The sequence below is a fragment of the Siphateles boraxobius genome, unplaced genomic scaffold, assembly GCF_051911475.1.
Source record: "Siphateles boraxobius isolate OS27281-9 unplaced genomic scaffold, OSU_SipBor_1 41, whole genome shotgun sequence".
In the NCBI taxonomy this organism is placed as follows: Eukaryota; Metazoa; Chordata; class Actinopteri; order Cypriniformes; family Leuciscidae; genus Siphateles; species Siphateles boraxobius.
This window is the reverse complement of record NW_027509042.1, coordinates 39224557-39248493: the sequence shown is the minus strand read 5'-3', so window position 1 is coordinate 39248493 and position 23937 is coordinate 39224557. Positions and strand designations below refer to the sequence as shown.

General features: G+C 35.6%; 1 protein-coding gene across 1 annotated transcript; it reads left to right on the top strand.

Moving 5' to 3' along the window:
• The first annotated feature begins 5217 nt into the window (after nucleotides 1–5217).
• tspeara (thrombospondin-type laminin G domain and EAR repeats a) lies at nucleotides 5218–23601 on the top strand. Its single transcript, XM_077199561.1, has 12 exons — nucleotides 5218–5929; nucleotides 8639–8859; nucleotides 9661–9887; nucleotides 10228–10318; nucleotides 10429–10585; nucleotides 11872–12003; nucleotides 12782–13014; nucleotides 15306–15495; nucleotides 17287–17519; nucleotides 21425–21603; nucleotides 21690–21791; nucleotides 22879–23601. Exons 1-12 carry the CDS (start codon nucleotides 5815–5817, stop codon nucleotides 23030–23032), a joined length of 2034 nt encoding a protein of 677 aa, XP_077055676.1. The 5' UTR covers nucleotides 5218–5814; the 3' UTR covers nucleotides 23033–23601.
• The last annotated feature ends 336 nt before the right edge of the window (nucleotides 23602–23937 follow it).

Sequence of the window (23937 nt, the reverse complement as noted above, 5' to 3'; positions counted from 1 at the left end):
TTGCTATTGTATCTGTGTGCACAATTATATTTATTGTTTAGTCGTCTAATCTTATAGACTTATAATCAAACTCATTGAAAATCTATCAAATTCATAAGAGCAATCCATCTCTTCTGGAATCTCATCAATGGGAGCAGAAACCAGTTAGGTGATGAGTTCCCCTGTCTAAACATGTCTGATACTTCACACACAGTGCTGATTCAAAGCACAGCTCAGCCCCAGGGTCAAACGGAAGACCACAACATCTTTCAAAGAAGAACTAACATGATACACACCTCTCTCTATCACTCCCTTCTCTCTCCATCATGTTTTACACCACTCCTGAACAATTTGATCTGAAACAGGTTCACTAAAGTCCAGTTTGTTGTTCACCCAAACCTGAGACTGACGTCAAGCTTGACCTATATTAACCAACAAAGCTTTGGTCATTTGATTCCATATATGGTTCACAAGATGTTTTGAGAGACAGAAAAACAGTAAAAGCTCAAGAATGTTTTTTGTAAATCAGTTTGAACTCTTTGCAAATATTTTTATTTTAAATTATGCACCTATTCAATAGGCTACACAACAACGATGTACTAAAAATGGAAACGATTTTCCTTTGTGTCTTTCGCGTAGACCTACAGACGACAATGCGCGACAAAACGACAAAAGCGCTGTATTACGCTACCAGGCCAGTAGTTGGCGATGTCCCTATGTAAAGAAAAACTATGCACCTGAACTATGACTGAACACATAATGCGCATGATGTCACAAATTCATGTTTTTAGATTACACGGAGACGAAAAAGGTTTTGTTTGCACTTTGAAACCCGTTTTCAGAAGCTTGCATTTTCATGCCCCCAAAACGCTGTTGTCGTGTAAATGAACGGTCAAAATACAAAGTTTTAAATTTTTAGTTGAAAAGTGTATTGTGTAAACGGCCCGTTATTCATATGCCTAATATGTTGAAAATGGAAAACGGAAAAATAGGCCTATACTTGTCTCTTCACATTCAGTTGTGAATTACATGAAACACACTAATTAGAGCCTATATTTTCAATTCAAAACAGCAAAATTGGACAAAAGTCAAGTAGTTTTGTTATTTGACTATACTTCCATCATATTTCGCACTCTTTCACCATTAAAATATTGAAGCGCCGCTCTAGATTTTGTGCATGATTTCTGTGAACGGTAAAATGCCTCTTTTTTATATTTATCTCAATATTTTAGGCATTGACAATTTGGCCAGTAAAAATATTAAAACAAACTTTTTTGTCAAATAACAAATAATCTGGGCAACAAGCCGTCAAAAATGTAGAGAAATGTCAATTATTGGGTGTGACAATTCGGTCATTAAAAATGTAAAGTAAAACAAAACTTTTTGTCAAATATTGGGGTCGGGGGTCATTAGGTCACTGGAGGGTTCCCTTTGTGGTAACACTTTATAATAACTGCACGCTATTGATCATTATTTAAGTATTAGTAAACAGTTAAATCATCATTTATAAAGCATTAATAGACATTAATAAGCAGTTTATAAATACAGCTATAAATGCTTTTTTCTTGATTTAAAAGCATTTCTATAATGTGTTGAATAATTGTATTTTCATACTTTATTAATGATCAATTAATAATTTCTAAATGAAGTATTGCATTATTTATTTACCAGTTATTTAAGAGTTGTCAGTGGTTCATAAGATTACTTAGAAAGTAAGTAAATGATTAATAAACTATTTAAATGTACATTCATACATCTTATTTTTCAGACATATAGTAATAGTTACTTAGTGTGTTAATAAATGCTTTATTAACATGTATTTTGACTGTAATTCAGGGTTAATTCAGGAAGTTATAAAGCATTTAGTAGTGGTCATTTAACTATTTTTGTGAGCTCATCTAAAGTGAGGACTAGTTATGCCTTGTAAAGCATTTACAAAGAAGATTTAAAGACTCAGTTATATATTTCTATGTTCTGAATCACTGTGTCGTGTTTGTTTCATTTTTCTGTTTAGAAAATAACTGAGTCTTTAAATCTCCTTTATAAATGCTTTACAAGGCATGAATAGTCCTCACTTTAGATGAGCTCACAAAAATAGTTAACTGACCACTACTAAATAGTTTATAACTACCTGAATTTACTCCATTTACTTACACTTTCTAAGTGATCTTATGAACCACTGAAAACTCTTAAATAAGTGGTTTGTAAATAATGCTATACTTCATTTAGAAATTATTAATTAATCATTAACAAAGTATGAAAATACAATTATTAAACACATTATAGATATGCTTATAAATAAAGAAAATTTATAAACCGCTTATTAATGTCTATTAATGCTTTATAAATGATGAATTAACTGTTTACTCATGCTTAACTAATGATTAATAGCGTGCAGTTATTACAAAGTGTTACCCAATTTGGTAATTAAAATGGGGGGGGGGGGGGGTCAAGCCCTTTTTTCACTTCTTAAATGATATAGTCATTAAAACTATGAAGCAAAACAAGTTGAAGTATGGAAACTCAAAACACCATGAAAAAGGACTGTCTTGGAGGTCTGTTATAGACCGCTTTCCTAATGGGATTAAAATTTCATTATCTCCTATAAACGTGCAGGTTAGGAAAGCAGGATTCTGTCAAGAGTTCATGAACTAGTAGCACAGCTCTTTAATATCCACTACATATTACACATGAACTGTTTGTCAAAGGCTGTTGTTCTACTTCCAAAAGAATTTCAATTGCTGTGTTCCTCCCCTTTTACCATCTCTAATGTTCCTTCTTTTCTGCTGGCTTTGATGTGAAAAAGACTTTAAGCGACAAAGGTGAATTGGGGTCAGGTGAGCTGCATGCTGGTCTTTAGCCTCAGATGTTGTTTTGATTAGCTCACAAACTATTAGCAAACCAAAAAAACAACTATTAGCAAACCTGCTATTCTAGTGAGTGTGTGATCATGTATGTTTTGTCTCGAGTGGTCTGTTGTGCTTTGTTATAGATTGCTAAAGCAAGCATTGCCATATTCACTTATATTTAGGCCTACTGGTAAGGATAAATGAACCCCTGACCGCAAGCAGGCATTTTTATTAGCGTTTATGGCACATCTTATCCTATGCCATCTATGCTACTGCTAAAAGGTTTGTGTAGGGTAGAATGTGTGTGCTAAAGAACTCTAGCAGTTGACTGTAACCTAATACCTGACTCACTAATTAGTCAAACCCACACCATTTAGCCATTAGTGGGTTGTACATCCCAAAAAGTACCAGAAGAGGGAGAGACCGAGAGAGAGAGAGAAAATCATCCAAAACAAAAATGTCTGGGAAAACTATACACTGGGGTGTAACAGCCACGGACAGGAGTGATTCCTCGAATCATGCAGCTTGTTGAGGAAAGGTGTGAAATATTTTTTAAGCAATCTGGACTTGCTTCACAGTGGATGATAAAACAATCCAATTCTTATGAGAATATGCAACTATTTAACTTGATTTTCTGTTTCTGTTGCTGCTGCCGTATGGTCTTATGGTACTTTCAAGTCGTGTCGGAAATAACGTATTTATGTGTTGAATGCACATGAATGCCATCACAATATCATAATTTTTATATCACAATATCATATATGAGTGGGAAACTCAGAATTACATTTTTTCGAAGTAGCCTATAGTAAAATAAAACCTTACTCTACTTCTGGAAAATAATGAATAAAGAATGTGCATCAGGTGTGTTTTTGCTTTTTTATGTTGTTATTCAATGTATGGGTTCTGTAAACTGGATCGTTATATATGCTATTATAATTGTACAATATTATCATATTTTGTACATGCAAAAAAGTAAAACATTGTAAATGAATTTTGTTTTTAAATGTTTTTGCATACTGCCATTTTTCTTACTGATGCCAACTTGAAAATTCAGGACTTGAAGACAATCCAAAGTTTCCCAACTTGTTATTACAATGTTTTGGTGGAGTTCACGTTTGTTCAAAACATGACTTGAATGCACCATCATTTTGGAACTCGGTCAAGTTGTCAAAACACAAGTGAAGATCTTTTTGATGAAATCTGAGAGCTGTCTGTCCTTCAATTGACAGCTATGCAACTACCACTTCGGAAAATGTTGGACTAAACCGCTTAATTCATATGGATTAGTTTTACGATCTCTTTATGAACTTTTTGAAGCGTCAAAGTAGTAGTTGGGTTTCTTCGTTGTGTGTGCGTGTGGTTTCAAGTTCGCTGTCTTTGTGTGTCTTGTGTTTGTGTAGCACGCCGTTTGTGTTTATATGGCTTGTGATTGTGTTCATTAGCCATTTGTAGACAATAAAAGGCCCATTTTCTGTCTATCTCTGAGTCCTCGCCTCATCCCTTCACCCCAAACCTGAAACTATTTTTCTATTTAAACCATAAATCTAATAAAAAAGGTTTTAGGTTTTCACTTAAAAATTGTTGCCAGTTCATTCAAAATGGTGAAAATCAAGTTTTTAATGTTGTTTATATGTCAATGTGGTGTTTTTAATAGCTATGCTTTAAGACAAACCATGAGCGAAGTCATATGTCAAGACCATTGCTGAGTTTTTTCTCCTTAAAACTCCATTGAACCAAAGACAGTCTCAAAAACACAGTTTGAAGTCGCTGGTGTTTCTGATATCACAAAACTACATTGTAACCAATCATATCAACGTGTGATTGTCTACAAGTGGATCTCTGAGCTTCTTTCAGTGAGTGGAGGCGGGGCTAATTTGCATATTCATAGAACATTAAGCACTATTTAGTATACTAAATGAAGCAAGGGAGTTACATTCAAGCTGTTTTAAGGCATGCAGATTTTTTTTAAATTAAAAAAAATGTTTAAATATGTCATTTTGGTGATCAAAGATGATTGACTACAGGCCAGGGGGAGTTAAAGACTTATTTACTTCAAATCATTGATCTTGTTTAAAAATACTGAACAATGAAGATTAAGAATGCTTTTTTTCAATGTACACATTCATGTTGTTAAGGAGAATTTCAACTACAGATCAGTAAAGGACAGCAAAAAACTAAAACTAAAACAATTACCAAGTGAGACTGAACCAAATCAGGACACCAGGAGGGACTCCACCCAGAGGAAGAAAATAAAACAGAAAGAGAGAGAGGGAGGAGGGGGTTATGAAGCAATGAAATGCTGAGATTAGGACCGCAGGAAATCTCTCTCTCTTTCTGTCTGCCTTTCTCTCAGCCTCTGTACCTCCTTCTGAGCCCCTCCTCTTATGTTGGTTTCATTTGAATGTCTCTCTAAATACACCACCTTTGTCCCTTGAGCTCTCAGTTGTAATTCTGATCTGTTAACATGCTCATCTGCCCCTGTAGGTGACAGGTGAATTAGCTTCTTTCTGATCGCCTCTACGCACCTGAGCAACGGGGAACAAGAGGGGAAAAGCACAAGCTTGTGGATTCTCAGGACTTTGATTACAACTTTCAGAAAATTTTTGTCTCTGACTCTTTTAAACTGCTTGTTAATTATTAGCATTTAAGTGGATGAAAGACTTTCTTGGGAAGAACATTTTTCAGTATTTTCATTTAGTGTGTATCAAGAAGGTATACCCAGAGTTTGCTCTTCGTACATTGTGAATTTTTAAAACAACTTTATTATTAAGTAGCTCATTTTCACTGGTGTTGAGCTAATTCTTTAATCAAAATTATACAATGAGGGACAGACTCCATTCTGGACAGTTCAGGGAACAAAGAATACAGGACCTAAAGGCATCTTGACCAGCGGATAACTTTGGACCATCCTGAAGTTCATATTTGGACGTTTTTTTGGCCAGTCAAAAGTTAGTAAGAACATTTTTATCAGCAAATCAACTATCTAATGGAAGGACAGCACAACTTGGTGCCTTCATTATGGCTACTTGTACTGCAGTGGTGTCTGCTGTGTCTACCACTGACAGAAAGTGTGACCGTTGTGCCATGGAAACCCTGCACAGGTGAGATTCATGCTTTAAATTTTTTCAGTGCACTAGTTGAATAATGTTTATTTATTATGAGCTAGTCTTTAAAAATTCTCATTGAGTCCTCGTGCTACAAGCTGTTTGTCAGCAGGCGCCAAGATAAAAGTGTGTGTGTGTGTGTGTGTGTGTGTGTGTGTGTGTGTGTGTGTGTGTGTGTGTGTGTGTGTGTGTGTGTGTGTGTGTGTGTGTGTGTGTGTGTGTGTGTGTGTGTGTGTGTGTGATATCAGAAGAATTCTTTCCTTATTGCCATTTTTTAAGTTTCTGAACCAACAAATGCCATTCATGTAATTCTAGCATATTTGTGGTGAAAACAATGATGGGAATGATTTATTTTTATATAAGATTTTTCATACTACTTTGTCCTTGTTTTGATTAACTTCATAGCTTGAATGTTAGCCCGATTTTTCTCACACATCACGTCCAACCCAATCTCACAGGAAAATGTAACATTTTTCATGAGGTGGCAATTTTGTATGAATTTGAACTGTACAAAAAAAAAGAAGAATTAGGAATTTCCATGAGATTGTCTTGCAATGTCCCATTTTGCCTATCAAGCATGTTTTCACTGACAAACTAGAAAATGACACTGCTAAACACTGGAAAACATGGTCATGTGTCATGCTGACCCCCACAATGTCACTTAGAAGAAATAAATGGGAAGACGTAACACAGCCACACAAATATATTCACAAGGTTGGGGATGTTGCCATGCTGTTTGGCAGCTTGGTCTCTACAATGGAAACATTTAAACTCTTCTCAATCCCGGCGACGTCCCTCGGGCTTAAATTCCCCAATTTTCATACCACGGAGGCAATTACATTAGATACCAATGCAAAAGAAATGAGACAATGAAAAATGCTAATATACAAAAAGATTTTACTAGAAGGTTACCAAAGTAAATTCCTTAAGTGGTATTTTAAAATATTGCTTTTGTATGTCAAGAGCACAACATCTAAATGGTCCATAATTAGGGCAATGAGCTCAGCTAAAGGACTGTTATTACAATAGAAGCTGTAAATACCACAATAATGTGGATGAACCAAAGAATGCTGGGAATGTTTAAGGAATTGCAGTTCTGTCACTGAACATCTATAACATCCCTTTGTCATCAGTGTCCTCATTTGAAGCATAGCCTATCATTTCTGTGCATCGGCTGCCTTCCTAAACATTTACTTGTAGTTTGAAAATTAAGTAAGAAGCATGCAGTATCCAAGAGTATCAGTTTCAAGTTCATGTATGCTGTCATTAAATACATGCTCATGTCACTTTGCATATTTAGATTAAGACTATGTATACTATTGAGGAAAACAAAGGGCATATGAAGTCATAGAGACTTAACATTACATAACATTACTTGAGCCCTATTTAAAAGTTTTAAACCATGTATGAATGACAGTAAGTCAAAGTTCAGGGTTTTGTAACTTGTGTGAACCAGGGAGAGCTGGTATAATATTCTGTCTGCCATTCTTATCTCTGTATATTTTGCATGGAAGGCAATTTGCATACTTTAGTTAATGAACTATATCAAGAGCTATTCCCATCCGCAGATGCAAAATTAATAGGCCCCCAAGTATTCAGATTTGCAAGCCACATGTATGGATTTCATTGCATTAAATAGCAGTTTATAAAACAAAATGTTATTTATTTTAAAGTCACAAAATCAAAGGCCCTGTTTACACCTGATATTAAGATGTGTTTTGGTCAATCGGATCACAAGTAGATGAGTGAGACACATTCCTGTTTACACCTGGTGTTTCAATCCATCTTTATTGTCCACTTTCAACCACTTCTGTCCTGATTTTTTTCGAGGGGAGGGTCTATGGGTGGGGTAAATGTATGGATTTTTTCAGATCTTTCGATCTAATGGACAAAATCAGCTTGCGTAATTTACATATGAACGCCTCCGAAGACAACGGAGAACATTAGCTTTCTTTTCTGCTCTGACAGTCGCAAGCAGGACGAACGCGGTGTTAGAAATCAGGAAGAGAAAATTGTGCTTGGTATGTTTTTTCTCTTCAAATCAAACTTGGGTGTTCAGCCAACAAAGTTTATATTCTCTATAGTTATTCTCTATATCAGTGAGCATTGTTTCCAAACTCCCTGAAATGTCTTCAGTTTTCTTCTGGGAACGTACACATTACAATATTCCTCATTTAAATTATTCCCACTCAAGGTATACACAAAAAAGGAAACAAGGCCTGGCTGAGTTGCATTATTAGTGTGCTGTAACTCACCGTTATGCGAAGGGGGGTGAGTTTACCGAATCACGCCTGAAGCTGTTGACCAATCACAACACATTGTTCGAGCTGACCAATCAGAGCACATTGTGCTTTTTGAAAGGAGGGGCTTCATAGATACAGGAAAAAAAAAGAGCATTACTGACAGACTGGGAAGAGAGGCGCTACAACAGTGTAAAATATATGTTTTTTTGAACATTCAAGCATGAAAACCTATTCTAGTAGAGCCCATAAACAAAATTAAGAATTTGTAAAAGGGCATAATAGGTCATCTTTAAGGTCCCTATAAATAAATACATAAATAAATAATGTTGCCTATTTAATGATCCCAGAGGGTGTAGTTACAGCATTAACCAGCAGGGGCTAACTAGACCATGCTAATCAACCAAAATTGTTTCTACTTGTTTCCTCAACTATTGTCTTTAATCTTTGTCCTTTTCCTCTACAGATCTCCATCCAGTGGACCTGCTGTCTCGGGTGCTGCCCCATAACGGAGAGGCTTTGGCTGGGGTCCGAATGGTGCAGGAGGGAGGTGCTCGTGGAGTCCAGATCTTCAAACCTACTCCGGCACTCACCTTTCCATCTTCTCAGCTCTTTATTAACTGCGCTCACTTCCCTGCAGAATTCTCCATAGTGGCCACTCTGAAAGTGCCTCAATCCAGAGTGAAGGTAAACTTATGACATAGACATTTAATACCAGAATTGCTTGTGTCCATAGATGCTCATGTCCAGGTGAGCTTAATCATTATAGAAAGTCTCAAAAACTGCTAATTGCCTCTTTGAGGATATCAATTTTAGTTCAAGCAGGGTTAAACTCTGGTGTATTATATTGGGGTTATTTAGGAATACATTTTTGACACATCATAGAGTGTTGCAGTGATAGCGTATTTTTATAGGCCAACCCCCAAGTTAGCATCACCCTGGTTCCCTCAACAAAAAAACAGTAGGATTTTTCCATTGGCTTTTGGATTATTGCAGAAAATAAGCTCTGTGACCGAAAAAGTTATGATTCTTACAAGTTTTGTTCATCATGATAATCTTCACAAATTAACCAAAATTGTATGACTTTTGAAGCCTAAATACAATAGCCAGAAGTAAAAAGCTAAACGTAGGCTACAAACGGACTACACCACAGTCGCATGACTTCAGTGTCACCACCATTAAGCTTCCGATAACTATTTCAGCCTTTATTTAAAAAAACATTTATTTATGTTTAATTGTATTACTGATGAATTTCATGTTGTAAAATAGAACGTGAAAATATCTTACACTTGTGTTAACCACAGACCTTATTTCAGGCGTTTAACCATTTAACCAAAAAACCAATTGGCTAAAATGCTTGTTTCTAGGTTTTAGCCTACAAGGGTCAGAAAGAGGGTAAGTAATGGTTATGATATAAAATTGACCAAAATGAATGACAACCTAAACCTGACTGTCCTTACTTATCTCTGGACTTACTCTGTCTTTCAGAAGAATGAGTACTTGTTTGCTGTGGTGAAGGAAGATGTCGATCAACTCCTGCTCGGCCTGCGTTTCTCTAAAGACAAAGTCCATCTCATCTATCGGGGCGCAATGGGGAGGGAGCGTCTCAGCTTTAAAAGAATCCGCCTGGCGGACAACCACTGGCACAGCATGGTATTAGCTATCAGTGGCCACCATGCCACCCTCACCCTGGACTGCGGCATCCCACTGGAACTGTGAGTCTGTAATGGCAGTAGAAAGACCCTATTACCTTTTAGATATTCACTACAAGATTTAAGCATTTAGATGACCTTAAATTTAACTTTTGGACAATTTATATGATTAAAATACGATTTCTTATCCAAAATGTGCACATATTATTGCAATGAATTTTTGAGCAATTAGCTGCAAATTAAGTGTATGGGTGGCATTTAGAACAGTAAAGGGCCTGGCATTTGTTATTTCTAGGGGTGGGATCTTTCTAACCATAGAACAGAAGAGATTCAGAAACAAAACATAATGTTGCAGTTCAAAGTTGAGTCCTGTGAGTAATGTACTTCCACTGATGGATTCCAGGGTCCATAAACAGCCATTTCCCTCTAATCTCAGCACCGATGGCTCCAGGTTCCACATTGGAAGTCGAAGGAAGTGGAAAGGCCTGTTCTCTGTGAGCTTTGTATTCTCTTATTGCTAATTATATTGCTTAAAATGTAAGATATATTAGCATACACACAAACATACCTGTTGGTCAGAGGATGGTCTGTCTTCTTTCTTAAGGGTTTACTGCGCCAGCTCGTTCTTTTACCTGGATCGGACGCGACGTCACGTGTTTGCCCCTCAATCAAACCGTCACTGGTTGAGCTTTCTGTCCCTACAATTCTGTCAAACTTGCCCGTGAAATCCCACATGAATGATGTCCTGCTCCCTCCATATGGTAAAACTAAATGTTTAAATTCAAACGATTTTAAGGTTGAATCTAAAAATCTTTTAATTCCAAACCCAAATGTCTGGCATGCAAAAGGAGCAATTTTAAACAATTATAAAGGTCACTATCACTGAAGAGTGACTTAACTAAAGTATGCTTAAAGGAATAGTTCACAGGTTGTTCCAAACCTGTATGAATTTCTTTCTTCTGCTGAACACAAAAGAAGATATTTTGAAGAATGTCGCTAATCAAACAGTTGATGGACCCCATTGACTTCCATAGTATTTTTTTTTCCTACTGTGAAGGTCAATGGGGTACATCGGCTACAGACATTCTTCGAAATATCTTCTTTTGAAATTCATACAGGTTTTAAAGGATTAGTTCACTTCAAAATAAAAATTCTTTCATCTTTTAGTCATTCTCAAGTTGTTTAAGGTTAACTACTTTTTTAAAGCTTGACAACCCCAATTCCCAGTTTTTATTAAATGTTATTATATTGGAAATAATATCTAATTTATTGTGTAAAAGGGGATATCTGTGTTTCACGGAAGAAATATATGATTAAGGGCATGATAAGAGTTAAAACTGAGATGCTTGATGTAAAATAGGCTGGTTAAACATCATATCAAAATATCCAATGTTAACACAGTTACAATGAACCATTACAAAAAAATTATTTTATCTTGACTGGAGCCATGTACAACATTTTGAGGAAAAGAACAGATCTAGGGGGCTAAAGACGGCACTGATGACATCGCCCTTGGTCAGATTGAGTTATCATCCCAAACTAAACATCTGACACTTGTTTCGCTCTGAAAAGGAAAACAGAGGTTATGCCGCTCGCAGTGAGAGCTGTCAGTGATTGAGTGTGTGCTGGTGATGAGGGGGTTTACGCTGGCACACATCTCGGGCATGACAAACAATACTGTGTTCATATAATTTGTATTGACAATTTAAATTAGCTAATGGAAACTTTGATCTAGATTACACACCTTGGTTAATACTTTTACAACCTCACAGTCTGAGACATATTGTTTTGCACTTTACGTCTGTGATGACATAGCACAGATTTTGTTTATTGTTTCATATCCATATTCTTTTGATAAAGTAGATCGATTACAAATAGTGATCCAATTTCATTAACACATCAAAAAATGTATGTATTGTACAAATCCAGTAATCCCAGATTTCATCAAAAACAATATATTTTAATGTAGTTCAAAAAGAAATATTACTTTAAGCATATTTGCTCAGTATGTGTACTTGAACTTTTGCATTCTCACGTCAATGTACAGAGACGGAGGTCCGTGTGACTCTGGGGTCTAAACCAGCATGCACTGCAGCAGAGCAGGGACAACTCTGGTTTGACACTCTTAAAAGGGGCCTCTTCCTATGTGATGGTGCATACTGGCACTCTATGCTGCAAGGTAGGAAGACTGAAGAAATAAAGAATAATGGATTTTTTATTTTATTTAAAACTTACAAAATATTTAAATTTAACTTTAAGATTATGACGTAACAAGTCAAATCAAATTTATTTATTCACACTTTTCACAATAAACACTGTTTCTAAACAGCTTTACAGAGATGTAATTGTTTGTAATAACTTAAAATCTTCATGCCTTATAGTAAATTAAAGCTGGGCGATAATATAGTTTACATTTTGCGATAATACAAGCAATCAAGCAGTTGAGATATGCTAAATAGAATGTATCGCCCTACACCATACATGGTATTCAAATAAAGTTGGACATGCTAATATAGAGCTGAGTGATAATATAGTTTACATTTTGCTACAAAAATATAAAAATCAGGCTGTTGAGATTTGCTACATAGTATATTTCGCTTTACCCGAGTGTGCTGCATGTATGCGAATAAAGTTGGATGTATATGTACATCCAACTTATTACGTTATATATAGAGCTTTGCGACAATACAGTTTATATTTTTGCGATGATTTAAATAATCAAGCAGCCACATATTTTTTATAAATTGCAGTACCTATTATTATTCATAACATTAAGCATTATCGATAAGTTCCATTATGAAAAAGTACTGTTGCATTGTAGATGGCATCAGAGGGTAATAATACCATGGTGCATCATAATCACCATGACCGAAACCCTGGGACTGTTCTTTTTTCTTGTGCGCTTTTTCTTGTTTGCTATGCCTCAGTAATTAGTTTTTACACTGTTCAATCTACAGATAAAGACAGACTAGACTATGTAGATGATCACCAGGACCTCTACACCACCTCAGAGACTCAGGACATCGAGCTTTTCCAGATCCCCTCTGTTGGGCTGTTTGCTGCTATGGCTCATCGGGCCACCAAACCAGGATCTGCCATCTACCGCTGGACCCATGGCCACTTCCAGCTCTACCAGAACATCAGCACCTTTAAGGCCCAGGCATGGAAGCAAATCACTATAGGGAGGAAGGTGAGAAAAGATAATAATCATTGTTGGGGAAAGTAAATGCATTAAAAGCAATGTATTACAATATTGCTTTACTCCCTACAAAGTAACTAATTGTGTCAGTTACTTCTTTTGGAAAGTAATGGGTTACATTACTTTTTTCTTACCTGGGCTGGGCTTGCTTTTTAGATTTTTAATAACAAATAAAAGTTATTTTTTGGGGGGAAATGTAAAAGGCCCTTTCACACCAAAAGTTAAATAAACAAGCCTCAGACTGAAGTAAATACAAATTCATGCTTGTACAGTAGAGGGCGCAGCTCAGACAAACCTCTCAGCTGTGCTGCCATTCTGAATTACAGAAGAATAGGATGCAAAAAAAGAAAGTTCAACACTCTTCAGTCATTTTTGCTTATGGTTGATTTGGATGATTGAAGGTCAGCAGCAAAGACATTGGTTAATAAAGTGAGATTAAATACATAAAGTATATTTGTATTATTTAACATATTTCATTATTGGATGTTTGTGTAATAGTCTGAGTTTGCTTTTTTTTTTTTTTTACTTTATTTATTCATTTTGAGTAATACTGAATCTGTTTTTGTATAAGTGATGAGTAAATGCATGCTCCGAAGTCTAGAAAAACAATAAGCATCATGTTCACACAGTGTACACAACAACTCTGTACTTACTCCCAATTTCTCTCAATATGGAGACAGGAGAGCTATCAGTCACTAAACTTTGTGGGAAAACAAAGTAACTTGCGTTACGTAAATTGAAAAAGTGACTTAGCAATTTAAAAGTAATGCTTTACTTTACTAGTTACTTGAAAAAGTAATCTAATTATGTAACTGGCATTACTTGTAATGTGTTACCCCCCACACCGACAATAATGAACCCCCCACTCTTGTGAAAGGCTAGAACTTTCAAGTGCCGAAAGTATCAAATAAAAAGTTTATTTTCCAGACACATTCAAATGATTAAAGTCGGCATGAAACGGAAGTTGCAATAGCCAATTTTCTTCCCTATTGTGACGTATATACAAATGAAACGGCTTTTGGAATGAGAGAAAATGTTGGGCGGGACTTGATTTCGTCCTTCGGGAATTGATTGGATCGTAGGAAAATTGGCATTGCTAACTAAATGGAGTTAGTATTTGGAAAACATTTAGTCCAATCTTCCGGCGAGACATACGTCATGACGAGAACTGACGTTTGGAGGGGGAAGGGAGGTTTTTGATTAAAGATTATGAGTACACATGAATTAAAAAATAATAATAATCATGTGCACTGATAAATCATTTATATCAAATATTAATATTTGAAAAACCTTGGTCAACCAAATAAAAAAATAGCCTACAGAAAAGTTTAACCAACACGTATACTACAAAACAGGAAATTGTATCACTGTGTCAAGGAGAGTACTTTTATTTTAAAAATAGACTATAATAGTCTATTTTAAAAATAGACACTTTGATTTAAACAAAAATCGAATTAATTTGAATATTAAGCTTACACATCTTAAAGTCACCATGAATTCAAAATGGACAATTCGTATTTTCATTACATTGCGTACTGCCCCTATAAAAAGGTTGTACAGTGCAGCTGTAGAGAGCAGTGATTGACACTTCATTAGGAAAGAATTACTGGCAGAAAAAGCCTGAGGTGAAATGTTAAGGGGGACAGGTGAGAAGTTAGAAGCTTCATTCAGAGATACCGTCGACAGGGTTCACTACCATAAGTGTGATCTGAATGTTTTCCACTCAATCATGCACAGATCCACAGAGAACAGACTTTACACTGCACTTCAGGAGACAGATGTGTTTTGATGTGGTGTTCCTTACACTCAGTACAAACATACGCAATAACTTTAAATCACTAGTGTAGTCAGTCACAGATATTAATTTTGTCTGATGATCTTTCCCTTCCCTGAATGAATCATTTATACACATCTGTCTGTCTGCAGTTTAGTTGTTTAGTCTTAATTATATCACACAGATCTGAAATGAAAAAGAATAGGAAGTAATAAAAGTTCTTTGTTGAAACCTGCAGCTCCTTACAACTATCATTATCATTACTGTAAATCATGGAGCCTGTATTTGTATCAGTTAAATCATCACTAAACTCTTCGCCTGAGTAAAATTATGACTCATACTTAGCTATATGATACAGTATACATCTACCACCTGATCTTCACACTGTTCTAAATTTAGCGAGCTGGAATCGTGATAGCCAAATGACAGACTGACTGATAAGTGTAACTTTATCTCTGTTTGTCTATATCAAGCTCATTTATCACTGTGTGTATTGTATGCGTGCCAGATGTTCTTGGCGGTGTCGAACTCCGTGGGCCCAGCGGACGGAATGCAAGAGCTGTCTGTGATCTATAGGTGGAGTAATAAGAGGCTGAAGTTTCTGAGATATCAGACCCTGGAGACGCACAGTGCTCGTGACTGGGAAGCCTTCCATATTAATAATGAAGCTTTTTTGGCCGTGGCCAATCACCGAACAGGTTGGTCCTACTGTATAATGGCGTGGTGGGGCTGAATCAAGAGATTATTATCATCAATAGACTTGTACATACATCACCGGTCAAAAGTTTGGAGTCTCTTATGCTCACCAAGACTTTTATTTGATCCAAAATACTGTAAAAACAGTAATATTATTAAATGATTGTACAATTTAAAATAACTTTCTATAAATTCCTGTGAGGGCACAGGCACAGCTAAATTTTTGGTCTAATTACTCCAGTCTTCGGTGTCACATGATCCTTCAGAAATCATTCTAATATGTGATGCTCAATTATTGGTGCTCATTATCAAAATTAATATTTAGTGAAAACCGTGATATATTTTTTTCAGGAATCTTTGATGAATAGAAAGTTCAAAATAACAGCATTTATTTGATATAGAAATCTTTTGTAACATTGTACATGTATTTCAATCAATTATTGCATCTTTGCTGAATAAAAAAGAATTCATTAATTTCTTTCTTTTTTGTAATCATACATACACTGTAAAAAAAATCCCTTTGTTTTTACGGAATAAAACCGGCAGCTGTGGTTACCAGAACTTTACCGTCAAAAATACAGTATCAACGTTATTGGTTTTAGAGACTTAACGTAAAATTTACAGTAATAAACCGTATTTCATAATCTGATTTAATGTTGATTTACCAACCCATTGAAGTATTAATATCTGTTTTGTACCATTTTTATACACTTAAAACCAACAATCACCACAGCAGTGATGAGAGTCACGTAATAAATCAAAGCTTATCACAAGCAATCTTCCACAAGAAAGTTAATACTATTATATAGAAGCTGCACAGTGTCATTCGCACAAACATTAAACACCATCACGGTAACACACATGAAACTATAAAAATGCAATAAACATTAATTTAACAACATTAAATGTGACATAAAACCCTAATGTACATAACTGATTAGAAAAGAACTAAGAAAACTAAGAAGAAACATAGTTATTTCAATAAAAATACATAAAATGTGAAGTGTCACGCAGGGAATTGTGGGAATGTCAATTTACGGTTTTTAACTGTAAATTATACAATGAGTTGTTCTTTTTCACTTTCAAAAACTGTAAATTTAACGGTATTTTACAGTAAAATTACATTAAATGTACCGTTAGATATCACAGTTATTTACCGTATATAGTAAGGAAACTTTCTGTTAACCAATTAACAGTTTTGCACTGTAGCATTTTTACAGTCTTTTACCGTTAAAATCACGATCATTTTTTACAGTGTACATCAAAGTTTTGAATTACAGTGTATCACGGTTTCCACAAAAATACGAAGCCGCACAACTGTTTTCAACAGTGATAATAATAAGAAATGATTCTTGAGCAGCAAATCAGCACATTAGAATGATTTCTGAAGGATCATGTGACACTGAAGACTGGAGTAATGATGCTGACAATTCAGTGTTACTATCACAGGAATAAAGTACATTTTAAAATATATCCAAATTGTAATAATATTTCACAATATCACTGTTTGTTTGTTTTTTGATCAAATAAATGCAGCCAAGAAACTTCTTTCAAAAACATTTAAAATCATAATTAATCCAACTTTTGTCCTAAAATACTGCTAAATTCACCCCAAGCAAGAAAAGTTAACCCACAAGTGAAAATGAATGCCCATCATCATGCCATTCAGTTCAGTAAATGGTTTCAGCATTTCATTTTGTTACAGTTACTGCTCTTAAAATAGGTGGCAGTTGTGAGAATAGTTTTATCTTTTATCTTAAACCCCTATATTATGTACCTGTCATCCCTATTAGAAAACGGGAATCACAACATTAACAGTGTCGTTTATAAGTGGAACCCAGGAACCAAGACGTTTGAGGTGAACCAGACCATCTCGACATCTGGAGCATACGACTGGGAGTTTTTCACAGTAGGGCCCTACCACTTCCTAGCAGTGGCCAATGCATTTGATGGCATCTCCACCCAAACAGATTCATCAATCTATATCTGGCTTGGTGGAGCCTTTCAGCTCTTTCAGACTATAAGGGTGAGTTTAGGAAGCATATAGCATATTTTCAAAATGCATGTGATGGACGTAAGGCCCTGATACTTGTTGATGGCTTGGATCAAATCAATTGGATCATTCTGAAACTTAGAAGTGGTTTACTTTTGAGTGGAAACACTGATGTGAATGAGGTTCATTTCTATCCTGAGTTACATATTAAAAAAATAAAACGGGTAAATGAAGTGGAAAATCATGACACAAATGAAAAAAAGTTGAATGAAGGACTCATGTAGGTGTTTCCCAACAGCAGCATGTTATTTTACATTGACCTGACACCTGTTCTCACTGAATTTCCTCAGGGCATCTGTGGTATCGCTGGGGTTGTTTAAGTATAGGGGGAACTAAAGCTTTAACCGCCGTAAAAGACCCCGAAGAGATTTACTGCTTGAAATCTTGTTGTCAAAAACTTTCATTCATCACTGCAATTTATTTTACTAACATATAATGATTATTCATAGGAAAAAGACATTCATATTTTTTGCAAACATGAGATATATAAAAAGTCTGTTCATGGGTATTGGGATTGGTAAGGTGATTTTTGATAAATATCACTTAAAGGTGAACACAGCTGACCGAACAATTTTGTCATTTACTCAGTCTCGGGTCATTATTATATATAATAGTCCCATATTATTTTCTTTCTTGCATGAAACCCAACAGAAGAGCTTAGACACAATGTTGGAGCTATACTCTTTTCCCATACAACGGAAGTGAATGGCGAAGCTCCAAAATATAAAATCTACCAAGCTTTAAAATGAATAAAAGTAGTCTAATTGGAGCTTGATAATATAAATCACCATCCACTTTCTTTCTATGAAAAATGGCATCTCTGAAAACACCCTTTAACAAAAAGAATTACCAAAAATTTGCAATCGGAAGTCAGATGAAATAGTAATGGCTGCTTTCATACGAAACTCTAAAAGTGTTAAACATTTTCTATCTCTGTTGAATTCGCTCTAAATCACTGATCTAATGTACATGTCAACAGACTTAACGAGGCAGACTCACCGCTTGTGATGTTGTCAGCCGTTTCAGATGGGAATTTCCCTGATGTGGGCAGATGTGTTTTACAGGGGGATAAAGAAAAAGAAGAGTTTTTTTTGTTAATATCAAGCGTTTAGATGATGTTACACTAGCCTATAATTAAATTCTTGAGATCTTACCATCTAACAAAATCAAAGTCATAAATGTCATATGGATCTCGTGAAATTATCGATGCAGTCAGTGTCAATTCAGCAGGACCGTGTTTCCCAAAAATGGAACAAACACTACAACGGTTTTCACTATACAGTTAAAAGGATTTGCATCAGTTTATGAAAATACTTCTGCATGACCAGCCCGATCTCAAGGCAATTCGTAAAAATTTTATGAGGTGGCTAATTCGTACGAATTCATACGACCTCACTCGAACGAATTAGTACGATTTGTGCTGAATCGTACATATTTTACAAGTTGGCCAATTCGTATGAATTTGTACGAATGACCAACCCCTGACCCCACCCCTAAACCTAACCATCACGTGGGTTTAGACAAATCGTACAAATTCGTACAAGTGAGGTCGTACGAATTCATACGAATTAGCCACTTTTTAATCACTCGTACGAATTGGTCGTGAGTTAGCGTTGGCATGACTGCATCTTCGTTTGGAGGTTTAACCTCGACTTGATATAAGAAACAGCACAATCTCATGAAAGTGCGCATCTGTAACCTACCACAAATGTTATCATGCCATTTGTACGGCAAAACAATTTTTTGCGTGCATATCCTACGTACTGAAAACCCGTTGGTTAGGATTAGGGGTGGGGAGTGCGTGAGTATCACACGCCATAAAGTGCGTATCATATGCACACGAAAACTGCATATCATATGCACGCAAAAACTATTTTTTGCGTATATATGGCACGAGAAATAACATTCATTGTATAGATGTGCACATAAGATAGGGTGGAAATAACGTATGCAGCCTTTTACCTTAACCCATTTTTTGAGAGACAACAATAAAAAAGTCATATCAGCCTGAGTGCTTTGGAAAACTATTTTTGGTAGCACTTTACAAGGTTCCATTTGTTAAAATATAGCCTACAAACATTAACTTCATTAGTTAGCTACATTAACTTTGGTAGTTAATTTCAAAATGTACTAATAAATTGCCATTTTAGATACAGAATAAGAGCTAACATGTACTAACAATGAACAGTTGCATTTTTATTAACTAGCATTAAAGCTGCAGTAGGGAGTTTTGAGAAAATGTTGACTTAGCCTGAAAATTTGAACAAGCACAACTTACAGGTCCAACCCCCTTGCTCTCTGCTGCGCTACAGCCCTCCCTCCACAGCTCCTCCCCCACAGCGGAGCCTGCCGTGAACGCGCAGGCTAGTAAGCAGGACCACCGATGACGGCGGATTATAAACAGTTATGGAACATTCACTAATAGGGACGAAACATCAACCATATGCTTTACATTGACTATGGCCTGCCCTTACTTTGACTACAAACTTGGTCCTCAAATCATTATGTATTTTGCAATACATGTAACTTTATAACATTGCACTCTTTCTATAAGTTATAAATAGCTAGTAAGATAACGTTAAAGGATTAGTTCACTTTAAAAAAACCTTTGCTGATAATTTACTCACCCCATGTCATCCAAGATGTCCATGTCTTTCTTTCTTCAGTCGAAAAGAAATTAAGGTTTTTGATGAAAACATTCCAGGCTTTTTCTCCATATAATGGACTTCAATAGGACACAAACGTTTCAAGGACCAAATGACAGTTTCAGTGCAGCTTCAAAGGGTTTTAAACGATACCAGACGATGAATAAGGGTCTTATCTAGCGAAACGATCGGTCATTTCAAAAATAAATTAAAAACTTTAAGTTTTATAAGCACAAATGCTCGCCTTGCTCTGTTCTGTGATGCACGTTCGTGATCCTGTTCAAACTCGTTCATCAAACTGAACAAATCTTTTTTCAAGTCATTTCGTTCGTTGAATGAAAGAAATGACTCAAAAAAAGATTTGTTAATTTGGATGAACGAGTTCGAACAGGAGAGTCACGAACGACGGTACGCGCTCGCGCTGTGCAAGAGAGGGGTGATCAGCGCGTACACAAGCGTGATTGACACTGCTAAGACATTCTCCTGGCTCTGATTGGTTGTTCATGACCGGCAGCGGTGTATTTCTGCAAATGGCAATAGGACCACAGGGAGGAGCCAGAGGAGCTTGATTTTTTCACAGATTATCTGTCTCATATTCTACTGTCAGGACATAATGACAGTTTTAACAAATATTTCTTTACAAAAGTTACCTACTGGAGCTTTAACAAAGATGAATAAATTCTGTAACAAATGTATTGCTCATTGTTACTTAATGTTGGTTAATGCATTATTAATAGGGACTGTTTACACAACACCCAGAATTTTTTTATATGTTTTGGCCATTCATTTAAATGACAACGGCATTTTGAGGGCCTGAAAACGAAAACATTTGAAAATTGGTTTCAAAGTGCAAGTTTTTGAAAACGATACTGTTATTGTCTCCATGTAAACTACAAAAACACACATTTTTGAAAACAGTGATGTCATGCGCATGCGTATTATGTGTTCAGTCTATAGGCACGTGAAAAAAAAATTTCTATAGGCACATTTAGTTTTTCTTTACAAAGTGACATTGCCAACTACTGGCTTGGCAGCATAATACAACGTTTTTAATTGTTTTCGTGGATCCGTGTAAACAGGGATTAATGCCCAAAAAACTTTTCTGTTTTTAGTACATCATTGTCATGTAAACGTACACCTAGTAGGACCTCATTGTAAAGTGTTACCCTTATTTTTTTTACTACCAAGCCAAATCGATCTTTCTTTTTCAACGAATATCTTACATTTTTCTAGACATTTGGGGCTACAGACTGGGAAATGTTTCAGATTGGAAACAGAGTCTTCCTCGCTGTTGCCAATGGACACATGCTGTGTGAGAGAGGACCAAGCCTCTATACCATCAACTCAACTATATATGAACTTGATATGACAACCAAGATGTTCCTCAAGTTCCAAGACATTGTAACATACAGGTAAAGCCTAAACTATAAAAGATTTTTGGGGGTTGAGTGTCAATCATAATTCTCATGTTTTGACTTTATTTCCTCTTGTATGGCAGTGCGGTGGACTGGGAATTCTTTTCGCTTGGAGATGAGCACTTTTTAGTTGTAGCCAACTCTTATGACGGATCGTCTTACTCTTTGAACAGTGTTATATACAGGTAATTATTTAAAATATAAACATCATACAAATGTCATAAGTTCAATTTATGCATGCTGCAGTACTTCAGACATTGGCATTGCGGGTAGTTGTGCAACTGTTTAGAGATACTAGTATACCGTGGTAAATATCTTACCTCTTTCAATTCCATCCTTCCTTTCTTGAATGTAAAATGTAAGACCCAACTTGTTAAAACCCCCAGTAAGCCTACAAATTTCACTTAGGATTTCACTATGGATATGATCTATCTGTAAATGGCAATATAAATGTTTCTGAAATCTTATCAGGCTAATACTATAGTATACCAGTGTAAACTACACTTTTAAAAATAACGTATGGACGTATGGTTCCATGGAACCTTTAAAGAGTTAGTTCACCCAATAATTAAAATTCTGTCATAATTTTCTCACACTCATGTCGTTCCAAACTTGTAAGACTTTCGTTCATCTCGTGAACACAAATGAAGATATTTTTGATGAAATCTAAGAGATTTCTGCCCCTCCATTGACAGCTACGCAACTACCAATTTGACGCTTCAAAAAGTTCAAGAGCGCAAGAGCGCAAAATGTGAATAAAAGTCCTAAATTCAATCTGTTCATTATATAAAGTGATCGTGTCTCCTCAGAAAATTTGGGCTAAATGGCACCATTCATATGGATTAGTTTTACGATCTCTTTATGAACTTGCGTAACAGTTAATGGAGGGACGGAAATCTCTCAAATTTCATCAAAAAGATCTTCATTTGTGTTTCGAAAATGGACGAAAGTCTTACGGGCTTGGAAAGACATGAGGGTGAGTAATTGATGATAGAGTTTTCATTTTTCGGGGAACTATCCCTTAAACATCCATGGAACATTTCCATTCCACAAAAGGTTCTTTATATTGGAAAAAAAAATGTTCTTTAGATTTTTTAAATCTGTTTAAAGAACTGTTAACTGAAAGGTTTTTTCGGGAGCAAAAAAAGTTTCTTGTGGCAATGCTGCAAAATACACTTTTTTAGAACCAGTATTTTTAAAAGTGTATAAAGACTATTGCAATAAATGAAGATTTTTTAATTTTTTGACTTTTTTTGTTTTTGTCTCTAACAGATGGCAGGGATATGAGGGTTTTGTCCCTGTCCATCGGTTACCTACTATAGGATGCAGTGACTGGGAGTTCTTTACCTCAGCAGAGGGTTCATACCTGATGTACTCCAGTGCCAAAGCACCTCTTTCCAAAGTCTTCAAGCTGAGGATCCACTGAGGGCACAAACGGTTGTTCAGCTTTGGCATATTTTGATAGAATTTAATAGTTTTCTACGACACTTTCATGGGAAACTTTTTAATGTCAGGGAAGTCAATCAAGCTGGCAGGAGGTGGAATCTGGAGTTTGATATTTCCTGAAAACTACCTCATCTGCATATAAAAACTGCCAAGATGCAAGGGAAAAACTCAGTGGTGAATCTCAATTGTGTTTTAAAATCATGTCAGTTTAAAATGATATTTTGGTTCAGCAAAGACTATTCTGTTTCAAGAAATGAACATTTGTGCACATTGAATATCCCTCAAATCCAGGAAGTGTAATGAGGGTGCAGAACATTTAGACTTGTGTAACTTCTATTTACAATACATAGTACATTCCATGAATAGGGTACACTAATTTGTGGAAAGTGCCATACAATGTTTTAAAGATTATATCAATAATGTAAAATAGTGTAATAAATAATGTTATTTATATGTATAATATTTGTATTTTACCTCTTGTTCTTTGCACTACAATTAATTGATTTTACTTTATCAATAAACTGTATGCTCATGTTTATCAGTTTCAAATATGTATATTGGGCTGTTTATTTAACAACCACTGATCTATAGATAACTGCATTGCTCATAATTCAAAATTACATTTGTACTGGTTCCTGAAGCAAAAGGGAAGAAAATACGATTGCAATTTCAGTTTCATGACTTACATGATGTTTACAAAGAACCATTGTTTAAGTATTTGGGTACTAATAATATTAATGTATTATTATAGGCCTAAATATTACATTATTACACATATTGACATATACAAATATACATTGAAAAAGAGCATATCAAAACACATTGAAACAAAATGATAACAACATATTATAGTCCTATATATAAAACTACATAACCCGTCAAGCC